This window comes from Heptranchias perlo, chromosome 4, assembly GCF_035084215.1.
Source record: "Heptranchias perlo isolate sHepPer1 chromosome 4, sHepPer1.hap1, whole genome shotgun sequence".
In the NCBI taxonomy this organism is placed as follows: domain Eukaryota; kingdom Metazoa; phylum Chordata; class Chondrichthyes; order Hexanchiformes; family Hexanchidae; genus Heptranchias; species Heptranchias perlo.
This window is the reverse complement of record NC_090328.1, coordinates 17,231,309-17,252,924: the sequence shown is the minus strand read 5'-3', so window position 1 is coordinate 17,252,924 and position 21,616 is coordinate 17,231,309. Positions and strand designations below refer to the sequence as shown.

The window sequence follows — 21,616 nt, the reverse complement described above, 5'->3', positions numbered from 1 at the left end:
CAGATTTAAGGTAGTTGGCAAAAGAACCAGAGGGGAGATGAGGACAAAATTATTTTACGCAGCGAGTTATGATCAGGAATGTACTGCCTGAAAGGGTAGTGGAAGCAGATTCAATAGTAACTTTCGAAAGGGAATTGCATAAATATTTGAGAATGAAAATTTTGCAAGGCTATAGGGAAAGAACAGGGGAGAGGGGAGTGAGATTAATGGGAGCCAGCATAGGCACGATGGGCTGAATGGCCTCCTGTCCTATACGATTCTATAAGATGGAAATGGTCTGAGCAACTTCAGCAAGCAGACCTCACTAATGAGGTGAATGTTTTTACATTCTTGTGTTAAGTCCAAGCGTGTGCGTTTTTTTAATGGAGCGGCTTGAAATGTTTTAAATAAAATAAGTGAAGCGAGCAGTATTGCAAGGATTTTGTACAGGGTGAAGATCAGAAAAGGTGAGGTAGTGATTTTTTTTTTGATAAAGGAACCATTTAAAAAAAAATACACTCTCCATTGAAAGTAATCACAAACAGCTATACTCCTGGCATCCATTCTTCATAGTACAATGCTCTTTCCATTCCAATCGGCATTTCAACATTGAACTAATGGCATGTATAACTGTGGCATATCAGCACAGAAGTTTCTTTTTGTCATGTTCAGGGATATTAACACTTCTATAATGGCAAAGTATCATCTGTCACATTAGAGCTGATGCTAACAGTAACTCTAAAATTCGACCTAGTGTCGACTAGAGACAACTGTTATTACCTATGCAGAATACCTTTCCCTCAAACTCTCTAGTCTAGGAGAAGCTGAGGAAATTGCTGCTGATTATTCCTATAACTGGAAGGATTTGCATCTGTTACTCCTAGATAGAGAAAAGAAAAGGGGCTTTTCATTTGAGAAGTGTTTCCCCTCTTACTTGACTTCAAACCTTTCTCCATCTATTACTATAGTTAGTGTTCTAAACTTTTCTCTGTTCTTTCTAAGCTTCTATGCTGCCCTACATGCACTTTCTCTTCCGTATGGGATTATTGTGTTTAATACTCAGGCTCGCCACTGTCTTCCACACTAACTCATTCTTTTCCAGGCTCTTGAAATTGTGGAATTTCCTATTTTTCTGTCTTCCTTATTCTTGTCCAATATTCACAGACTTTTAAAACCCATTCTTGGCATCAACTAATCACTGATTCGGATTTGCCTGATCTGTTCTTTTACATTTTACATTGATGGTGCTTGCGCTATGGGGTTCGAGCTACCTTAATATCGCCATTAAATAATGTCAGTCGAATAGTGGGGAACTTAAGAGCTTTGGTCATAAAGCTGTACTTTTTGCTTCTGTGACTAGCTAATTAAATGATTATTTCTTTACCCATTTGCTGCAAGGATAAGATGTGCTATGGTGATTTTATTTTTAAAAAAAGATACTGCACATATTGTCAACTGTTGAAACTTGACTTCCTTTTGAAACTGGTTCTCTTTTTTTAATTTTCATACTTTTATTGCCAGGACAAGACGTGTTTTTTTTTTAAAAGGGCGTCACACACGTTCTTAAACCAGTTGAAATTTATTTTCCCTGTGTAAACTGCTTTCTACTGTTTTTGGATTAAATGTTTTGCATTTAGCATGGAGCACTCTTCAGTCTGGAGGTTCAGCTTTGGATGCAGTGGAAAAAGGTTGCAGTCAGTGTGAAATTGACCAGTGTGGTGGTACTGTGGGATATGGAGGAAGCCCAGATGAACATGGAGAGACAACACTGGATGCTATGATTATGAATGGGTAAGTAATGTACCTGATCAGTGCTGAATACTGGGAAATGTATCTATTTACAAATTGGCTTTTAAGGCCAAATATGCAATGAATTACACTTGTTGTCATGACTGCCCTTTAGTAATAACCCAAAAGGCCACTAACCTTTTATAAATACCTGTGAAAATTAAAATCAGTTTTCAATATCTTTGCTTCGCTGTTTTGCTTCAGTCCACTACTTTAGTTTTCAATGTGGGTGCAATCACCGGATGGTACGATGAGGGTGTGCTTCCTCTTTCTCTTCTCTCTCTCTGCATTGCTCAATTTTTTTTGAAACAGTTTATGTCCAAATCCTAGAATTGCTTCTGATGTTCTCCATTTTCTTGTATGTGACTGCACTCTTGATTTTTGAAATGCATTTTAATTTAATTGCAAGCAGTTCAAGGTATTAAATGCAACTTGTATGAATGTTACATGTGATTTGTACACTAGATTTCATGTGATGTGACATTTTATGATTTAACATTTTTAATGAGAGTACAGCAGACATGAATGTCAAGGCCAGAGTGAAAATGTAGGGGGAATGAAAACTCTCAATAATTTAATCAGCAGATAATGTTATAAAATATTGTGATTCATCACTAATTAAATATATTTTTAAAAACTCTTCTTCAGTAACACGATCGAGGTTGGAGCAGTTGGAAACCTTCGAAGAATTAAAAGTGCGATCAGTGTTGCTCGAGCTGTGATGGAACACAGCAGTCATTCACTGTTGGTGGGGGAGGCAGGTAATCCCTAGTCCCCATTGTTCTTTGAGAAAGAAAGAACTTGCATTTATATAGTGCCTTTCACAACCTTAGGATGTCCCAAAGTACCTTTTGACGTGTAGTCACTGTTGTAATGTAGGAAATGCACACAGCAAGGTCCCACAAACTGAAATGTGATAATGACCAAATAATCTGTTTGTGATGTTGGTTGAGGGATTAAATATTGGCCAGGACACCAAGGAGAACCCCCTGCTCTTCTTAGAATAGTGCCATAGGATCTTTTATGTCACCTGAGAAAACAGATGGGGTCTCAGTTTAATGTCTCATCCGAAAGATGGCACCTCCAACCGTGCAGCTCTCCCTCAGTGCTGTACTGAGTGTCAGCCTAGATCTTATGCTCCAGTCTCTGGAATGGGAATAGAACCCATAACCTTCTGTCTCGGAGGTGAGAATGCTACTCACTGAGCCACGGCTAATACTGTGAGAGGCATTTAAATAAAAGATGATTGTTTTAAAAAAAAAATGGTTAATTCAAGACAAAACAAAATCTCTCATTTTAGATTTCATTACTGAATGGATGTATTAACTAGTCCAAAAGAAAAAGGCCAGCTGCAATTTATTTTAACTTTTTTTTTTATTGGAGTGACTTTAACATTAAAGCTATGGGAACATAACGGATTCATTTATGCGGCATGGCAATTTGTATTTTAAGTTCCCAGAGTCAGTCAGTTCCTGTGAGGATACTCTTTTTAACGGAATATGCAGACGTAGTAAGGAGACTAGTTCAAAATTAACTATCAACAAATAATACAGTTGGAAGGCAGAATGACCTTTTTGAAACAATATGTGGGGTATAATGTCTTGTAAAGGATAAAGATTCATATTATAAAATGGTAAAACATAAGCAAATTATGATCAATCATATGCTATAGTATAGTGCTTGTATTAAGTTTTTATATATAATCTCCAGATGTTTCCAAAATGTTTACTCAAGATCTTGGTAATTAGGTTAGAAACAGATCTTTAATAATTAACTAATCAAGTGAGATAATAGGTAGTTGACACAAGCTTTAATGATTCTGTGAAAACTCTGCCTGCTGTCTCTATTGATGTAAGAAAAATATTTTATACAGTAGAGTGGAATTGACTTGCTTTGACAGCGATTTTATGTTGAATTTACTTGGGTCAGGTCTCCTTTCCTGATGGGCTGTATTGATGGTATTAATGGGCAATGCTCCCAACTGTGTCCATAGGGAAATGGCCGATCTAGAACTGTTCAAACCCAGGAAATCTTGCTACAATCTTGGGAATCTGCCTCCTCAGCATGTTTGGTTTCCTGGGGTCAAACAGATCTGAATTAGCTCTTGGTGGGGGGGGCTAATATGAATTTATGGCCCTTGCCGTATCCTATACCAATGCTCAGGGATGTTCACTGGTAACATGGCTGAGACAGCCAAGGCTCTACTCCAAGGTCTTCATGGTGGTAAGAAAATTGATATATTTAAAAATGCTAAATGAACATTCCTGGGCTAATATCATCTTGTATAAAAGGGTTGGGGGAAGTACTTTCAAACAAAAAGTAGTGTCTCCCAGAGTATTTTTCCCATATGAAAAAATACCGTGCTTCCAAAGCATATTTAAGTGGCTAAAAGGCAGTGAATTAGAAAGTTCATTGCAATACTAATGCATTTAACAATATTAATGTATCCAGACATCTTTAAATGCTCCATTATAACTACAATATTTTTTCAACAGCATCTATTTTTGCTCAGAATATGGGCTTCCTAAGTGAAGAATTAACAATGAATACATCTCTGTCCATGCACTCAGAATGGCTGGGCAAAAAGTGCCAGCCCAATTTCTGGAAGGTGAGTGTCATTTCTATGAAGGACAAGGCCTACTTTAATATTTTAGATGCTTTTAAGATGTGCTGCCAGGTCTGAAATAAAGAAACAGATTTTTAGATTACTGTCAACTAATAACCTATTGTGGAAAAACAATTGATATTTATAGAATGTGTCTCCAAATGCTAAAACTTCTTGTGGACCATACAAGCGAATGAAAGGGCTGTGGTCAAAAAGACAGAGAATGCCAGTACAGGAGGTCAATTTTCACAACCACGACACCATTGGTAAGTCCTTTTTCTTCTATCTCTTGTAAATGGGACTTTTAGCATGAAGACACTTTGCAGTTGTAAGGAAGACTTGGAGATTCATGTGTGATTTCACTTAATTACTGATTTTTAATTTAGGTATGATTGTGATTGATAAAAGCGGAAGCATAGCTGCGGGGACGTCTACTAACGGTCTAAGGCATAAAATCCCAGGGTATGTATTCTTGCGTTTAAGAACATAAGAAATAGGAGCCAGAGTAGGCCATACAGCCCCTCGAGCCTGCTCTGTTAAAGCTTCTCGTGAACAACGTCTCTCTTTTTCACCCACGCTTGAGGACCCTCAAGTCGATATCTTTTGGGCCAGATCTATTCCACCTAAGACTATATCCTTGCCTATCTTAATATTAACAATTTTGAATAAACTTCAGTCAATATTTGGAGTTGACTTGTTGTAAGCAACATGCTAAATGTCATTCTTTATTGGATTATGGGTTGCGGTAAGATGACTTCTTGCAAGTTTATCTTTAGTGGTTTACTTCTATAATGTATTTTCTTTTACTTTGTACTTTTATCACAGCTACCAGTACTGGCATGATGATGCTGCAACTAAGTAGAAATGTAAAACCAAATTGATTGGACAGTTATACTATGGAGTGAAAATCTGGTGGGCAGTCTGCTCCACCACATTACTTCCCAGGCAGCAAAGTTGAAAATTACCCTATATTGTAAAACTGATCATACTTTATAAGGCTATGGCTGTTTATTGGTCTCAACATATGTTTCTAAATGTGTTTAGAACTGTTTAATGAATAATACTGTGCCCCTAAAATTGGTTTGAAAAGAACCCAGCACTGCTTGTATTATCACAGCATCTGTAATAGTGTCATTACCTTGCATATTTATTGAAGAATTTGATTTTAAAACTTAGTATTAACATCCCCTGACGACTTAGCTTGTTAAAAATTTTGAGTAGCTAGGTCAGGAAAGTCCCAGGTTCAATCCCTAGTTAGTGTTTAGTTAATAAAATCCAAGAACTCTATTCCTCTTGTGCATTCCTGATTTTAATTGCTCCACCACTGGTGGCCGTGCCTTCAGCTGTCTTGGCTCTGGAATTCCCTCCCTAGGCCTCTACGCCTCTCTACCCCGCTCCCTTTAAGATGCTCCTTAAAACCTACCTCTTGGAACAAACTTATGATCACCTGTCTTAATATCTCCTTATGTGGCTCAGTGTCAGATTTTGTCTGTAGATGCTCCTGTGAAGCTCCTTGGGATGTTTTAATACATTCAAGACATTTACTATGTTAAAAGTGCTATTAAATGCAAGTTGTAGTTGTAGTAGTAAGGTCATAGCCAGGGTTGCTGCTGGGTGCTGCAATTAGCCTTGTACCAAGATTCCTACTCCTGGCCGATAGCCATCTCTTTTCCTCCCTCCACCCAGCCTTGCTGCAAGTCCATGTATATGGACATTGGACTGAAGAGGACAGTGAAATGGGTATCAAAGTTATGGTACCAGTAACTCAGCACTGCCCTGCCTCTATGTGCTTTTATGTCACAGCATCTGTAATATTGTCATTTATCTTGTATATTAATTGAAGAATTGAGTTCAATTCCCATCATAGCAAGTTGTTGAAATCAATAAATCTGATCATTTATGAGCAAGTTACAGAAAACAACTGCTATCAAAGCTTCTGAATAATTGTGAAAAGCTAACTGGTTCACTCATGTCTGGGAATCTGTTACCCTTGCCTGGCCTACATATGACTCTAGTTATTGCCTGAAGTGGTTTTGCAAGCCACTCAAATATTCGTGGAGCAACTAGGGATGGGTAATAAGTGTGACTGTGTGTCATAGTTGTTAACTACATCCTAAGAACAAAAAAAAAGTGGAGAAACAGATGATATACACCCAGTCCTCTGCATGCAAATCTTTGGAACTGTGGGACATGAGAGAAGTTACCCTGGTATATAAAAATAATTCCATTCTCTTTTCCTCCCTCACTCTAATAGAATAGTTTCTGTTGGGATAATGAAAGAGAAACCACTAATAATGGTAGGACAATATATTGCAAGAGAAAATGAAAATAAAATCTATCTTCAAAAAAAAAACTCTGGCATTGTAATTGAGACTAATAAAAAGGTTAGATAGGAGCCCAATATTGCTAATATTTGACTTCCCATTTAGAGTGCACCTCTGTCCCAGTTTCAACTAAATCTGCCTCTGGAGTAAGTGTTATATGACCATTTGGGAACAGTGTGGTGTGACTGCTTGGTGAATCGTTGAGTACATTTGGTGCTTCTCCCAACCCCCAAATTTCTGCTGAGATTGGAGAGATTCACTCTATGCTTAGGGAATCATGGGGTGGTGGGGGGGGGGTGGAAACTTGCTCAATGCTACATGCTTTGGTGCACCAGGTTGATAAACTTTCAACAGTGAAATCTTATCTCTGGGGCAATCCAGATGTGCATTTGTTTAAAATGATAATTATCATCGGACGTTCTATTTGTATTTCTTACAGCCGCGTAGGGGATTCGCCAATAGCTGGAGCAGGTGCTTATGCTGATGGCACAGCTGGAGCTGCAGCTGCTACTGGAATTGGAGATATTATGATGCGATTTCTGCCAAGGTATGTCGTGCTCAAATTTACTTTTAGTGGAAGATGTGTTTTTAAAACCCGTCACCATAATGAGGTGACTGAATAAAGCTGCAACATTTAACTACTCATCATTCTTTTAAGTGAAGCCAATGTTTAAAAGCATGGCTTGGATTTACTGTATAAATTTCACTTCCTTAATAGACCGAGCAGCAGCAGTAACCTTTTTAAGTATGTAACTGTGTCACATTTCTACACTGTGATCATCATGGGAACAAAAGGTTATTTAACCATAATCACAGGTGGGTAACAAGAATTTTAAGTGTTGTAGGATATTGGTATGCTATTGGGCCGAATCTTGCTGGAAAAAGTAACGGCGTGTTAACAACACAAGCCATCACTAATGTGCAAAGCAGCCAGCAAGTCCAGGGGATTAAGAGATACGCTGTGAGTTGAGAGTCTCCAGGACTTGCTGGTCGATTTAATGCCGCTCCATCATTTGCTTCACACACAGGGCATCTCGCCCACAGCCTCCCCGTTATTTTTAAGAACTGATTGGATTTGCACGATTAAACTTGCTGCAGAAAGTCAGGGCTGAAACTTACAGCGTAAGTACCTTTTTACCGACATGATAATTGTTAATGCAATGCCAAACCCAGAAAGGGAACAGTTTTAAACTGTTCAATCTCATCCCTGCATGTAGTAAATTGTTTGTGATTTTAAAAATGTCAAATTTAAAAAAAACTCTTACCCTTTCTCTCTCTTCCTATCTCCTTAATCCAATCTTTCTTTCTGTATCTGATTTGATTCTAATTCACCCTCCTTCTCCATCATTCCTGTTTCTTTCTTGATCCTTAAATCTCATTGGTTAAGGAGATACACTGTTGGCCCTGCCATTCACTAAGGTCCCAGTTGCCCTCACCGCGCCGTTATCAGCTCACATTTCCAGCAAATTACGGCACACACATTTTGAGCTGAAGGATGCAGGAAACAGTCTAGCTAACAGTGTATGCTGCGACATGTCCCACTCCAGCAAGATCCAGCCCAATATGTTGCACTATGGAGGGTAGGAAGTGGGTTTGCACCTTGGATTCTCCACACAAGTTTCCAATTTCAATCATGCTCCCAGAGAAGGCTTGGGGATATTGGACTGTACATCACCCAGTCTGCTTTGATGCTAAAGAAGCAGCGTTTGTGGCCTGGGATCAAGTCAAATGCCTGCTCTCATAATCATAATGGGCTCCATGTTACTGCTTTAATAGAAATTTGTCTTGTGCTTGACTGTAGACTAAATATGCTTGGTAAGCTTGTGCTGCAGAATGTGTGATTTTGCTGTTCAAGTATGTTTTCAATGTGGGCATTATCTTAGTTTGATGTTTTTGCCTTTCAAATTAGCTACCAAGCAGTGGAATATATGAGATTAGGGGTTGACCCAACAACAGCTTGCCAGAAGGCTATTGCAAGAATTCAAAAATATTACCCAAAGTTTTTTGGTGCACTTATCTGTGCCAACACAACTGGGAGTTATGGTAAGTCTTTAAAATAAAACCTGTTAATAAGATGCCTGAAACCAGTTTCTTGAGAGAAAAGCTAAAGCCATACAGGACATAAATAACCTTGAGTAAACTTTTCTTGAACTTAACTATATCGAGCAGAATGTCTACAAAATAAATTCATATTGTGAAAGACTACAACACTTGTCCAGTTTACAAGCCTCTTTACAATGATGTCTAGAGGAACATTTTGATTAACTGACTTTAACTGTAGTTGAAATTTGCTGTTTGGCCTGTGCGTAAGTGCAGTGAAACCGTTGACACCCAGATATACAATGATGTAAATTCATGTTTTCTTGGTGTTCGCAAGACAATTAAATGGTGGCCTACAAAACCTCAGGAGTAGATCTTGCATGACTAACATCATAGACTTTTTGAGGCGATGACAAATTGATATGGTGGATGGGAGAGATCAGGTGGCATAGTACCTGGACTTCCAGAAGGCCTTTGTTCAAAGTCCTGTGAGATTCTTTATAAATAAGATCAGTGGATATAAAGGGTAAGACGTGGCTTGATAGCTGGCTAATAGAAAGGAAATAAAGGGTAAGCATAAGGGGATCTAGGTCGAAATGGGGACAGGGTATTCAATGGGTACCCATGGGTCTGGGATGGACTTGGAGACAGCCAGGATCTTCGAAAGAAGGCTCAATAGGGTTGAACAGTGGTCAATGAAATTCACAATGGACAATGCAAGGCAGTATATATTGGCAGTAAAAATAGGAGCTACGTGTACCAAGTGCCAAAGGGGATGTTGAGACACTTAAGGATGCTAGTGGACTTGACACTCACCACATGCCTTGTTTTCTGGCCTACATTGTTTGGAACAGGATGTTGGGATATATTGCCAAATGAGTTGACTTCATACTGAAGCAGTACAGAGCTCTGTTCAAGGCAGAAAGGGTATCTGGAGTCTGGATTCTGGGCTCATTTTTAAGAACAAGCTAGTTCCTAGTGAGAAAATGGAAAGGCTGATGTTCTGGAAGGTTAAGGGACCAATGGCATTCTACATCCAGACTGTTTGTGTTTCATGTTGGTAGATAGTTGAGATAATCTTTTTATTCCAGTGATTGTACAACAATAAGTGTTTTGAAAGATTCATTCAAAGGTTAAAGTTAAAAGGGGACTGAATTCTGATTACAAGATTTAAATGATGCTGTTAAAAATGTTGGAGAATAAATGCTGAGAGCTATTAAATTGGGACTATTTAATATTTAAAATATTTTTAAATATAAATTATTTTAAGGCAATGCAACTTGTTTTTGGGGAGGAAATGTTGTATACATCTGGACTTGGAAACTGATTTAGCAACTTTGAAAGAATTTGCAAGGTAAGCTTTGACCCTTGTTATCTGGGACTACATGGTGTTTGATTAAATAAATGGTTGTACTGATCTACATGGATATCTTTACTATAAGCTGCTACGTTTACAACTAATTTACTGTTGGCAGCAGAGAATTGCTAAACCAGCTAGCTCTACAGAACTTTAGCATGAATTGCATTGATGACTAACATTGGGTAAAGAAAGAACTTGCATTTATATAGTGCCTTTCACAGCCTCAGGATGTCCGAAAGTGCTTTACAGCCAATGAAGTATTTTTGCAGTGTAGTTACTGTTGTGATGTAGGACAATGCAGCAACCAATTTGCGAACAGCAATATCCCATAAGCAACAATGAGATAAATGACCAGATTCCCTACAGTACAAACATACTGACTACACTTCAAAAGCACTTCGTTGGCTGTAAAGTGCTTTGGGATGTCCTGAGGTCATGAAAGGCACTATATAAATGCAAGTTTTTTTTCATCTGCTTGAGGGATAAATATTGGCTAGGACACAGAACTCCCCTGCTCTTTGAATAGTGCCTTGGGATCTTTTCCGTCCACCTGAGCAGATGCTGCATTGAATTTAAGGAGCGTTACAGAACTTAAAGCTACTTGATTTAGTACTAATTGTTTCCAAATAACAAATTTGTTAGGATTTGCACTAAAGACTTGCAAATCTGTTTCATTTGGAACTACTTCTGTTTCATCAAGGTTTCTATTTAAGATTGTTTGGACTACTTTGGAGTGTAACTATTCCCCAATCAAAAGGAATTGTTTTAGCTGACAATTTTTTTTATTATTCATTCATGGGATGTGGGTGTCGCTGGCAAAGCCAGCATTTATTGCCCATCCCTAACTTCCCTTGAGAAGGTGGTGGTGAGCCACCACCTTGAACAGCTGCAGTCTATGCGGTGAAGGTTCTCCCACAGTGCTGTTGGGTGGGGAGTTCCAGGATTTTGACCTAGTGGTGATGAAGGAACAGTGATATATTTCCAAGTCAGGATGGTGCGTGACTTGGAGGGGAATGCGCGGATGATGGTGTTCTCATGTGCCTGCTGCTCTTATCCTTCTAGGTGGTAGAGATTGTGGGTTTGGGAGGTGCTATCGAAGAAGCCTTGGCGTGTTGCTGCAGTGCACCATGTAAATGGTACACACTGCAGCCACGGTGCGTCGGTGGTGGAGGGAGTGAATGTTTAGGGTGGTGGATGGGGCGCTAATCAAGCGGGCTACTTTGTCCTGGTTGGTGTCAAGCTTCTTGTAGTGTTGGAGCTGCACTCATCCAGACAAGTGGGAGGGTATTCCAACACACTTCTGACTTGTGCTTTGTAGATGATGGAAAGGCTTTGGGGAGTCAGAAGGTGAGTCACAGAATACCCAGCCTCTGATCTGCTCTTGTATCATTTGTGTGGCTGGTCCTGTTAAGTTTCTGGTCACTGGTGACCCCCAGGATGTTGATGGGGGATTCAGCGATGGTAATGCTGTTGAATGTCAAGGGGAGGCGGTTATGAGTGGAAATAAGAAATAACAAGTAGCAGAAAACACTGGCGGGAGTAGTTTATAGGGCCCTAATAGTAGCTATACCATTGGACAGAGTATTAATCATGAAATAATAGGAGCTTGTAACAAAGGTAATGCAGTAATCGTGGGGGACTTTATTCTTCAGACTGGGCAAATCAAATTGGCAAAGGTAGCTTGGAGGACGAGTTCATGGAATGCATTTGAGATGGTTTCCTAGAGCAATATGTCATGGAACCAACCAGGGAACAGACTACTTTAGATCTTGTATTGTGTAATGAGACAGGGTTAATTAGTAATCTCTCAGTAAAGGATCCTCTGGGGAAGAGTGATCATAATATGATAGAATTTCACATTGCGTTTGAGAGTGATGTACTTAAGTCAGGAACTAGAGTCTTTAAACTTAAATAAAGCCAATTATATAGGTATGAGGGGAGGGTTGGCTAAGGTAGATTGGGAAATTAAATTAAAGTGTATGGTGGTTGAAAAGCAATGGCAAACATTTAAAGAAATATTTCAATATACATTCCATTGAGAAATAAAAACTCTACGGGAAAAGTGATTAAAAGAAGAGGCCTATAATGTTGCCAAGAAGAGTAGTAAGCCTGAAGATTGGGAGAGTTTTAGAAACCAGCAAAGGATGACCAAAAAATTGATAAGGGAAAAAATAGAATATGAAAGTAAACTAGCAATAAATATAAAAACTGATTTTTTTTTTATTCGTTCACTGGATGGCGAGGCCAGCATTTATTGCCCATCCCTAATTTCCCTTGAAGGTGGTGGTGAGCCGCCGCCTTGAACCGCTGCAGTTCGTGTGGTGACTGTTCTCCCACAGTGCTGTTAGGAAGGGAGTTCCAGGATTTTGACCCAGCGACAATGAAGGAACGGCGATATATTTCCAAGTCGGGATGGTGTGTGACTTGGAGGGGAACATGCAGGTGGTGGTGTTCCCATGATTGTAAGAGCTTCTACAAGTATGTAAAAAGGAAGAGAGTAGCAAAAGTAAACGTTGGTCCCTAAAGGCTGAGATAGGGGAAATTATAATGGGGAATCAGGAAATAGCAGATGCGTTTAAACAAATATTTTGTATCTGTCTTCAGTGTAGAAGACACAAAAAGCATAGCAGAAATAGTGGGGAACAAAGGTGTTCTGAGTGAGGAACTTAAAGTAATTATCAGTGGAGAAAAAGTACTTGAGAAACTAATGGGACTAAAAGCCGATAAATCCCCTAGACCTGACTGCCTACATCCAAGGGGTGGCTACAGAGATAGTGGATGCTTTGGTTATGATCTTGCAAACTTCTCTAGATTCTAGAACAGTCCCAGCGGATTGGATGGTAGCAAATGTAACACCGCTATTCAAGAAAGGAGGAAGAGAGAAAATGGAATTACAGGCCAATTAGCCTGACATTAGTCGTCGGGAAATTGCTGGAATCCACTATTAAGGAAGTGGTAACAGGGCACTTAAAACCATGTTGAGTCTGCTGAATCATATCATGATGTTCTATGAGGGGAAAATCATGTTTGACAAATTTTATTAGTTTTTTGAGGCTGTAACTAGCAGCGCAGATAAAGGGGAACCAGTGGATGTAGTATCTTTTAGATTTTCAAAAGGCATTTGATAAGGTGCCACATAAAAGGTTGTGATGCAAGATAGGGGCTCATGGGGTTGGAGGTTAACATATTAGCATGATAGGGGATTGGTTAACAGAAAACAGAGTAGGGATAAACTGGTCATTTTCAGGTTGGCAGGCTGTAACTAGTGGGGTACTTCTATGATCAGTGCTTGGGCCTCAGCTATTTACAATCTATATTAATGACTTGGATGAAGGGACCGAGGATAGTGTATCCAAGTTTGCTGACGATACAAAGCTATGAATGTAAGCTGTGAGGAGGACACAGTCTGCAAAGAAATGTAGACAGGTTAAGTGAGTGGGCAAGAAGGTGGCAGATGGAGTATAATGTGGGGAATTGTGAGGTTATTCACTTTGGTATGAAGAATAGAAAAATAGAATATTTTTTAAATGGTGAGAAACTGTTTAAATGTTGGTGCTCAGAGATTTAGGTGTCCTAGTACAAGAAACACAAAATGTTAGCATGCAGGTACAGCAAGTAATTAGGAAGGCAAATAGCATATTGGCCTTTTATTGCAAGGGGGTTGGAGTTCAAGAGTAAGGAAGTCTTACTGTTGTAAAGGGCTTTGGTGAGCCCTCACCCGGAGTACTGCGTACAGTTTTGGTCTCCTTATCTAAGGGAGGATATACTTGCCTTTAGAGGTGGTGCAACGAAGGTTCACTAGATTAATTCCTGGGATGAGAGGGTTGTTCTAATGAGGAGAGGTTGAGTCGAATGGGCCTATGCTCTCTGGAGTTTAGAAGAATGAGAGGTGATCTCATTGAAACGTACAAGATTCTGAGAGGGCTTGACAGGTTAAATGCTGAGAGGCTGTTTCCCCTGCATGAGAGTCTAGAACTAGAGGGCATAGTCGCAGGACATTTACGACAGATGAGGAGGAATTTCTTCACTCAGAAGGTTGTGAATATTTGGAATTCTCTATGCAAGAGGGCTGTGGATGCTGAGTCATTGAGCATATTCAAGGCTAAGAAAGATTAAATTTTTGGACTCTAGGGGAATCGAGGGATATCTGGATCGGGCAGGAAAGTGGAGTTGAAGTTGAAGATCAGCCATGATCTTATTGAATGGCAGAGCAGGCTTGAGGGGCCATATGCCCTACTCCTGCTCCTATTTCTTGCGTTAGACTCTCTCTTGTTGGAGATGGTCATTGCCTGGCACGAATGTTGCTTGCCACTTAACTGCCCAAGCCTGGATGTTTTCCAGGTCTTGCTGCGTGCGGGCATGGACTGCTTCATTATCTGAGGGGTTGCGAATGGAACTGAACACTGCAAACATCCCCATTTCTGACCTTGTGATAGGGGGAAGGTCATTGATGAAGAAGCTGAAGATGGTTGGGCCAAGGACTCTGCCCTGAGGAACTCCTGCAGCAATGCCCTGGGGCTGAGATGCTTGGCCTCCAACAACCACTACCATCTTCCTTTGTGCTAGGTATGACTCCAGCCACTGGAGAGTTTTTTCCCCCTGATTCCCATTGACTTCAATTTTACTAGGGCTCCTTGATGCCACACTTGGTCAAATGCTGCCTTGAGGTCAAGGGCAGTCACACTCACCTCTGGAATTCAGCTCTTTTGTCCATGTTTGGACCAAGGCTGAATTGAGGTCTGGAGCCAAGTGGTCCTGGCGAAACCCAAACTGAGCATCAGTGAGCAAGTGCCGCTTGATAGCACTGTCGACAACACCTTCCATCACTTTTTGGTAATGATTTGAGGGTAGAGTGATGGGTTGATAATTGGCTGGATTGGAATTTGTCATGCTTTTTATGGACAAGACATACCTGTGCAATTTTCCACTTTGTCAGGTAGATGCCAGTGTTGTAGCTGTACTGGAACAGCTTAGCTAGAGGCACGGCTAGTTCTGGAGCACGGGTCTTCAACATTACAGCTGGGATGTTGTCAGGGCCCATCGCCTTTGCTATATCCAGTGCACTCAGCTGTTTCTTGATATGTGGAGTGAATTGAATTGGCTATACAGGAGCACATACCAAATGTGGTGTACTCTACTGTATTTCTATTCACTTCCCTAATCCCACTGGTAATCTGAAATATGATACTGAAAGGAAGGAGGCATAATTGAGCACATGTAGCTCTACATAAAGGAATGTTAAGTTTCACCTTTTTTGGTGTACTGTAATATTTTTTCAATAAAATGCTGAAAATCTACTGTGGTTCTTTTACAAAGTATTTTCACTGTATAAGATTGAAACACAAATAAATACCTTACAAGAAAACCTGCTGGAAAAGAAACAGTTTGAATGGCTGCCTGAATTCGTTTTAGGAAAGATAGGAACAGGAGTAGGCCCCTCGTGCCTGCTCCGCCATTTGATAAGATCATGGCTGATCTGTGATCTAACTCCATATACCTGCCTTTGGCCCATATCCCTTAATACCTTTTGGTTGCCAAAAAGCTCTGTCTCAGATTTAAATTTAGCAATTGAGCTAGTATCAATTGCCGTTTGTGTAGAAATGTTTTCTAATCTCACTCCTGAAAGGTCTGGCTCTAATTTTTAGACTGTGCCCCCTACTCCTAGAATCCCCAACCAGTGGAAATAATTTCTGTCTATCCGCCCTATCCGTTCCCCTTAATATCTTAAACTTCAATCAGATCACCCCTTAACCTTAAACTCCAGAGAATTTGTGTAATCTCTCCTCGTAACTTAACCCTTGAAATCCAGGTATCATTCTAGTAAACCTACGCTGCACTCCCTCCAAGGCCAATATGTCCTGCCGAAGGTACGGTGCCCAGAACTGCTCAGTACTCCAGGTGCGGTAAAACCAGGGTTTTGTACAGCTGCAGCATAACTTCTGCCCCCTTGTATTCTAGTCCTCTAGATATAAAGGCCAGCATTCAATTAGCCTTATTGATTATTTTCTGCACCTGTTCATGACACTTCAATGATCTATGTACCTGAACCCCTAGGTCCCTTTGGACATCCACTGTTTTTAACTTTTTACCATTTTAGAAAGTACCCTGTTCTATCCTTTCTTGATCCAAATTGGATAACCTCACATTTGTCTACATTGAATTCCATTCACCTAATCTATCAATATCGCTTTGTAATTTTATGTTTTCATCTATATTGCTTACAATGCCACCAATCTTGGTCATCGGCAAACTTAGATATGAGACTTTCTATGCCTTCATCTAAGTCGTTAATAAATATTGTGAATAATTGAAGCCCCAAGACAGATCCCTGCGGGACTCCACTAGTCACATCCTGCCAATGTGAGTACCTACCCATTATCCCTTCTGTCGCCTTTCGCTCAGCCAACTTCCTAACCAAGTCCATACTTTTTCCCTCTATTCCATGGGCTTCTATCTTAGCTAACAGTCTCTTATGTGGGACCTTATCAAATGCCTTCTGGAAGTCCATATAAATAACATCCATTGACATTCCCCTGTCCACTATTTTAGTCACCTCTTCAAAAAATTCAATCAGGTTTGTCAGGCATGACCTATCTTTCACAAATCCATGCTGGCTCTCTGATTAACTATCTCATGCTATTCACTATCTGTTGGGAATTTGTTACAAACCCACATGTTTGTGCGTTAATGCACTATGGCAACACCACAGGATAGAGTATTTGGGATCTGAATATCAAATCAACTATATTTTGATCAAGGTGACATTTTGTAACAAGAAGGTTTTGTCAAAAGAATGAAGTAGATGCTGGACTCAGATTAATAGAGGTATTGCCAGAGAATGGTACATTGGCTGCATGATATTCTGGATTTAGAATTTTTTATCAACCTGGATTAAATGTTCTTGGACATTTTTCTCACCATTTTCATTAATGGGTTAAGAAAAGAACACAGCATTTCTGATTCTCTTAGCACTTGAGTTAAAATCTAAATAACCCAGTCACAAAACCAACAATGATGTCACCTGACTATTCTATGCAGCTGTAGAAGTTTTGCTCTGTTCAACCTTCCATTAGAATTTTTTTTAGTATATAGTTTTACTGGGGCAGGGAGACCTACCACCTTTTTCTAGCACTAATTTTCAGAAACTTAAAAAAAAACTGAAGCAAATTGTGACTTTGCAGTTAAGGGTTTTTGCACAGAGTTAACCTAGGTATATCTCTTCTAGAGAACAGTACTGTGGTCCAGAACAAAGCATGAACTATAGCTACTAGGGAAGAGACCTTAGCATACATTAAGATTTAGTGACTGCAACCCTACCTTTTTTCCCTTTCTGCACATGGGCACTATATCCTATTTGTATGTGTGTGGAGAGACTGACTGCTGAAGCTGAATGCTACATTGCCACTGAAGATGCCCTAAAGGCATTGATTTATGAGGGTATCACCTGAAACAGGCAGTGTTCAGCAAATCACAAAGCCGTATTTTCAAACACAATTTTGGGTGGCTCTAGCTTAAGTATTGATCTACTCTATAGTGAAATAATACTTCAAATTTCCCACCCTCCTGCCACCTGAGAGGGCATTGAGGTGTGACATATCAATATCACTGAATCCCATAGTGGCAATAGAAAGTACTGTAACGTGTTTACATGGCCTTCCTTGTGTTCTGCTCAGGAACTACCCAGTTTATAAATCTTAGATTTCAAATCCACAGCCTCCTTCAACCAATTCTCTTAGTGCATTATGAACCAATAGGCTAGAAAACTACATTCTGGGTTGCGGATGCATAAGTTGGTAGGTCCCCCCCAAGAGATCATAGAGTCTTGATCCAAGCTGTCAACACAGACTGTGACTCTTAAATGTGCAACAAAAGACAATCTGAACAGTCAGGTTGTAACTTACTTGTCCTTGTATTTGCAGGATATGTTGAGAATTTAATTTTACAACAGTGATATCCAAAAAGGTGTTATACTAAGACAGTGCCATTACTTACAGCATATCACTACTTAGCCCTTATTACATCATATCTGTGTTGAGCTTCCAACTCTCATGGGTCTTGTAAGGTTAGCATATCAAGACTTGAGTATAGAGGAGGACTCACTGATCTCTAAAAGTGAGGTTTCTCCAAAACCTTTTTTCCTTGCACCAGATTTACTATAAAGTTGCTGTACAGTCACATGTAGACTAAGATTTGCAACTTTGCAAGATGTGAGAATATCCCACTCCATTGGTCCTGAGCTATGCAATTTAAATGGTGAGGAGGCAGGGGAAGTTGGCTGGATTGAATACTACGTTGAGTTTGTGCATGGGTATTAAGATTTGTTCAGGTCATTTCCAATCATCCCAGGCAGTACCTGCACCACTGCATTCTCCCCTCCTCTGCTGAAGGGTTACTATGGCTGGGTTACAGATCCACAGGCATCAACAGTGAGAGCACTATCACCTTGGACTACAGCAGCTCAAGAAGTGCCAGCACCACCTTCTTAGAGCAACTAGGGATGGACAGTAAATACAGCCTTGCCAGTGTCACCCAGGTGCTGAGAATATTTTTTTTTAAAGTTCTCCAGCATTTTGTCCAACTGGCCTTTCTTTATGAGTGAATCTATATATTTGACAGTGAAGAGCATTATAACGGAGCCCAGTTATGTTCTCACTCAATGTTTACATGTGCTGATTCCAGTGGGGGTTACTGGATAATAGAAAGCCCTGATTGATTTTGATCAGGACAGGCAGAAAAAGCAGGTCTAGGATCAGGTTATCACTGTCGACCATAACCACGTTGTTTAATAGGTACTGCAAAATAAAGCTTACTTTTGAAACAGCTGCTTTATGCAATTCTCTATCTTCTTACCAATGAAATTTCTTAACAAATGATGTTTGCCCAGGTGGAGAGAAAATTGAACTTTGACATTAGACAGTGATTATCTGGTACAAATAAAAGCTGAACCAGATGGATTATCAAAGCAATTGCACAGAGTATATATACTATTCTACTGCATACTGTGCTTATTGTCTCATCAGTAAGCTTTATAACTTATTCACATAATACAACTTTCATGGCTAATAATCAGTATTATTGATTATCAAGGGGCAGCAGCTTTTCATCTTGATATACATTGCTACTTTTAAATTTCAGGCAATGTTACATTGGAGCCAGTTTGAGAAAGCTCATTATTGCCTCATGCATGTTAGTCAGAAATCAATAATATATAGTTGCTCACTAAAAGGAAGACAAAAACACTCTTGAAAATGGTTTAAGTGATGGTGGGGGGAACCTCTTCAGCCGCTACATTCAACTGTACAAATACTTAAAAATTGACTTCTAACTTAAAATAATATTATCCATTCAATCTAATTCACTTAGAATTATGTACCACTCAAAACCATTAGAAACATTTAATAAGAATTACTAGGTGGTTAAAAATAACAAGCCTATTTCTGATGTGTTACATTAACTGCAACTGTGTTTTCCTGAAATTATTGTTTTTTTTCTAGGTGCTGCATGCAGTGAAGCTCCAGGGCTTGATCAGTTTCATTTTATGGTTCACAATCACTTGATGGCCTCGGAACATATAGTAGACTGCATTTAAAGCTGCTGTGATGCACCATTTTTAAAGACTTTAACGGCTTGTGGAATTCAAACCATTTACACTCAATTGTGAATCTAAATGTCAACTAACAAATTCAGCTGTAATCTAAATTTAGTACAGAATATTGTTATGATGCTTTGGAAATTGAGCCATATCTGTCAATTGATACTTGCAGATTAAGTTCAAGGTTTCAGAGGTGCACTGTAAACATTTACATTTTGTGTATGTACATAGGAACAGGAGTGGGCCATTCAATTAGATCATGGTTGATCTGTACCTCAACTCCATTTAATCTTTTGTAAGATATATCAAACCTTTACAAAATCCAGTAAGTAAATAGAAACCCCTAAAGTTGTATTAGTAGCAGCCACTCGTGGGTATGTTTGTAAACACGAGATCTTATAGGAACAGTAGGCCATTCAGCCCCTCTTGCCTGTTGTGCCATTCAGTCAGATAATGGCTGATCTGTATCTCAACTCAGGCCTTTGATCCACATCCCTTGATTCCCTTACCTAACAAAAATCTGATGACCTCAAGACTTAAATTTCAATTGACCCAACATCCACAGCTTCTTGGGGGAGTCTGAAAAAAAATATGTTGTTTAAACCTGAACATAAAACCCACGGTTTCAGATCTGCAGCGACATGGTGGTGATAGTACCACTAAAGAGTCAGGTCAACCTCCTGATTCCTTAGTGCACTAAACTGAGAGATGCAAGACCGTCTCCTGGCAAAAGAATCTCGTGCTGCTTTGAATCGTACTGGGTGCACTATCAATGCAGCCCAGTCCAAAGCTACATTTCACAAGTGCCTGGGAGTTCACTGAAGCAACTGTTTCAATGTTTTAAAAGAACACTCCATTATTCACATTAATAAAAATTAGCCAGCTGCTGAGCGGAGCCCTGGGTATACATTCAAAGCAGTAGAGAGAGAACTTAGCGAGCAGTTCAATCAGAAGTGTGACTTGCATCCGCACATTGCATATTACAGATATGGGTTGGAGACGAATAGTTGCAGTAAAACAGCACCCTTAATAAGGTTTTCTTATGTTTTATCATTTTGTTTAAATAGCAAGCACTGGGATAGTTATGCAGAAATATTGCTGAACTGGCCACTAGCAGTGGAATTAACATAGTTAAAGTTGTAACATTTAAGTGCTATTGTATTGCAGCTGCCAGTGTGCGGTGGATATTACACTGCACCTTTGGAACTGGTATTATGCTAATTTTCCATTTAACTTGTGGCTTGTCAACTGTTCTCAATTATTAAGCTGCAGTTAAGCAGTTCTCCATTTACCACATATGAATATGCTTTTGCAAAGCGCTGTCGTTTTTCCCCATGTCAATGTTACCAGCAGTGTAACTTTAGCCCTTGATACTTAAAACAAAATCAAAAATCAGCAGAAAATAATGGAGAGAATTTTTATTAAATCAGAATTATTTGTATATAACTGCTGTTTTGGCAAAACTATTTTACAATTTTTGTGGAGGACAATTTTGTTTGTGAACATTTATACAAGTCCTGACAATGCAAACTAAAGATGCTAATCTCATTTTGTTCTCCTTCTGTGACTGCTCATCTTCATTGCAATCTTCCCATTCTTTGAAACTCCCTCCACCCCACATATATTAGAAGACTTGCATTTATATAGTGTCCCTCACAATGTCCCAAAGCACTTTACAGCCAATTAAGTACTTTTGAAGTGTTGTCACTATTGTAGGAAATGCTGCAAATTTGTGCAGAGCAAGGTCCCACAAACAGGAATGTGATCATGGCCAGATCATCTGTTTTAGTGATGTTGGTTGAGGGTTAAGTATTGGCCAGAACACCGGGGAGAACTCCCCTGCTCCTTTTTTAAATAGTGCTGTGGGATCTTTTACGTCCACCTGACTTGGCAGTTATATGTCTCATTCGAAAGACGGCACTCCCTCA

At 39.6% G+C, this 21,616-nt stretch overlaps 1 protein-coding gene across 3 annotated transcripts in view; it reads left to right on the top strand.

Annotated features, from left to right (window-relative positions):
• aga (aspartylglucosaminidase) overlaps positions 1-21,236 on the top strand; it is a 30,308-nt gene extending 9,072 nt beyond the window's left edge. For 2 of the 3 annotated variants that reach the window (XM_067982525.1, XM_067982524.1), the window contains exons 2-9: positions 1,617-1,770; positions 2,416-2,528; positions 4,263-4,375; positions 4,521-4,638; positions 4,759-4,834; positions 7,136-7,243; positions 8,606-8,739; positions 19,591-21,236. In XM_067982525.1, the coding sequence (XP_067838626.1) occupies positions 1,617-1,770; positions 2,416-2,528; positions 4,263-4,375; positions 4,521-4,638; positions 4,759-4,834; positions 7,136-7,243; positions 8,606-8,739; positions 19,591-19,685 (911 nt within the window). In that variant the 3' untranslated portion in view covers positions 19,686-21,236. Of the gene's footprint in view, positions 1-1,616; positions 1,771-2,415; positions 2,529-4,262; positions 4,376-4,520; positions 4,639-4,758; positions 4,835-7,135; positions 7,244-8,605; positions 8,740-10,006; positions 10,091-19,590 lie in introns of all 3 variants that reach the window. The other variant, XM_067982526.1, reaches the window with a different exon arrangement.
• Positions 21,237-21,616: the final 380 nt, after the last annotated feature.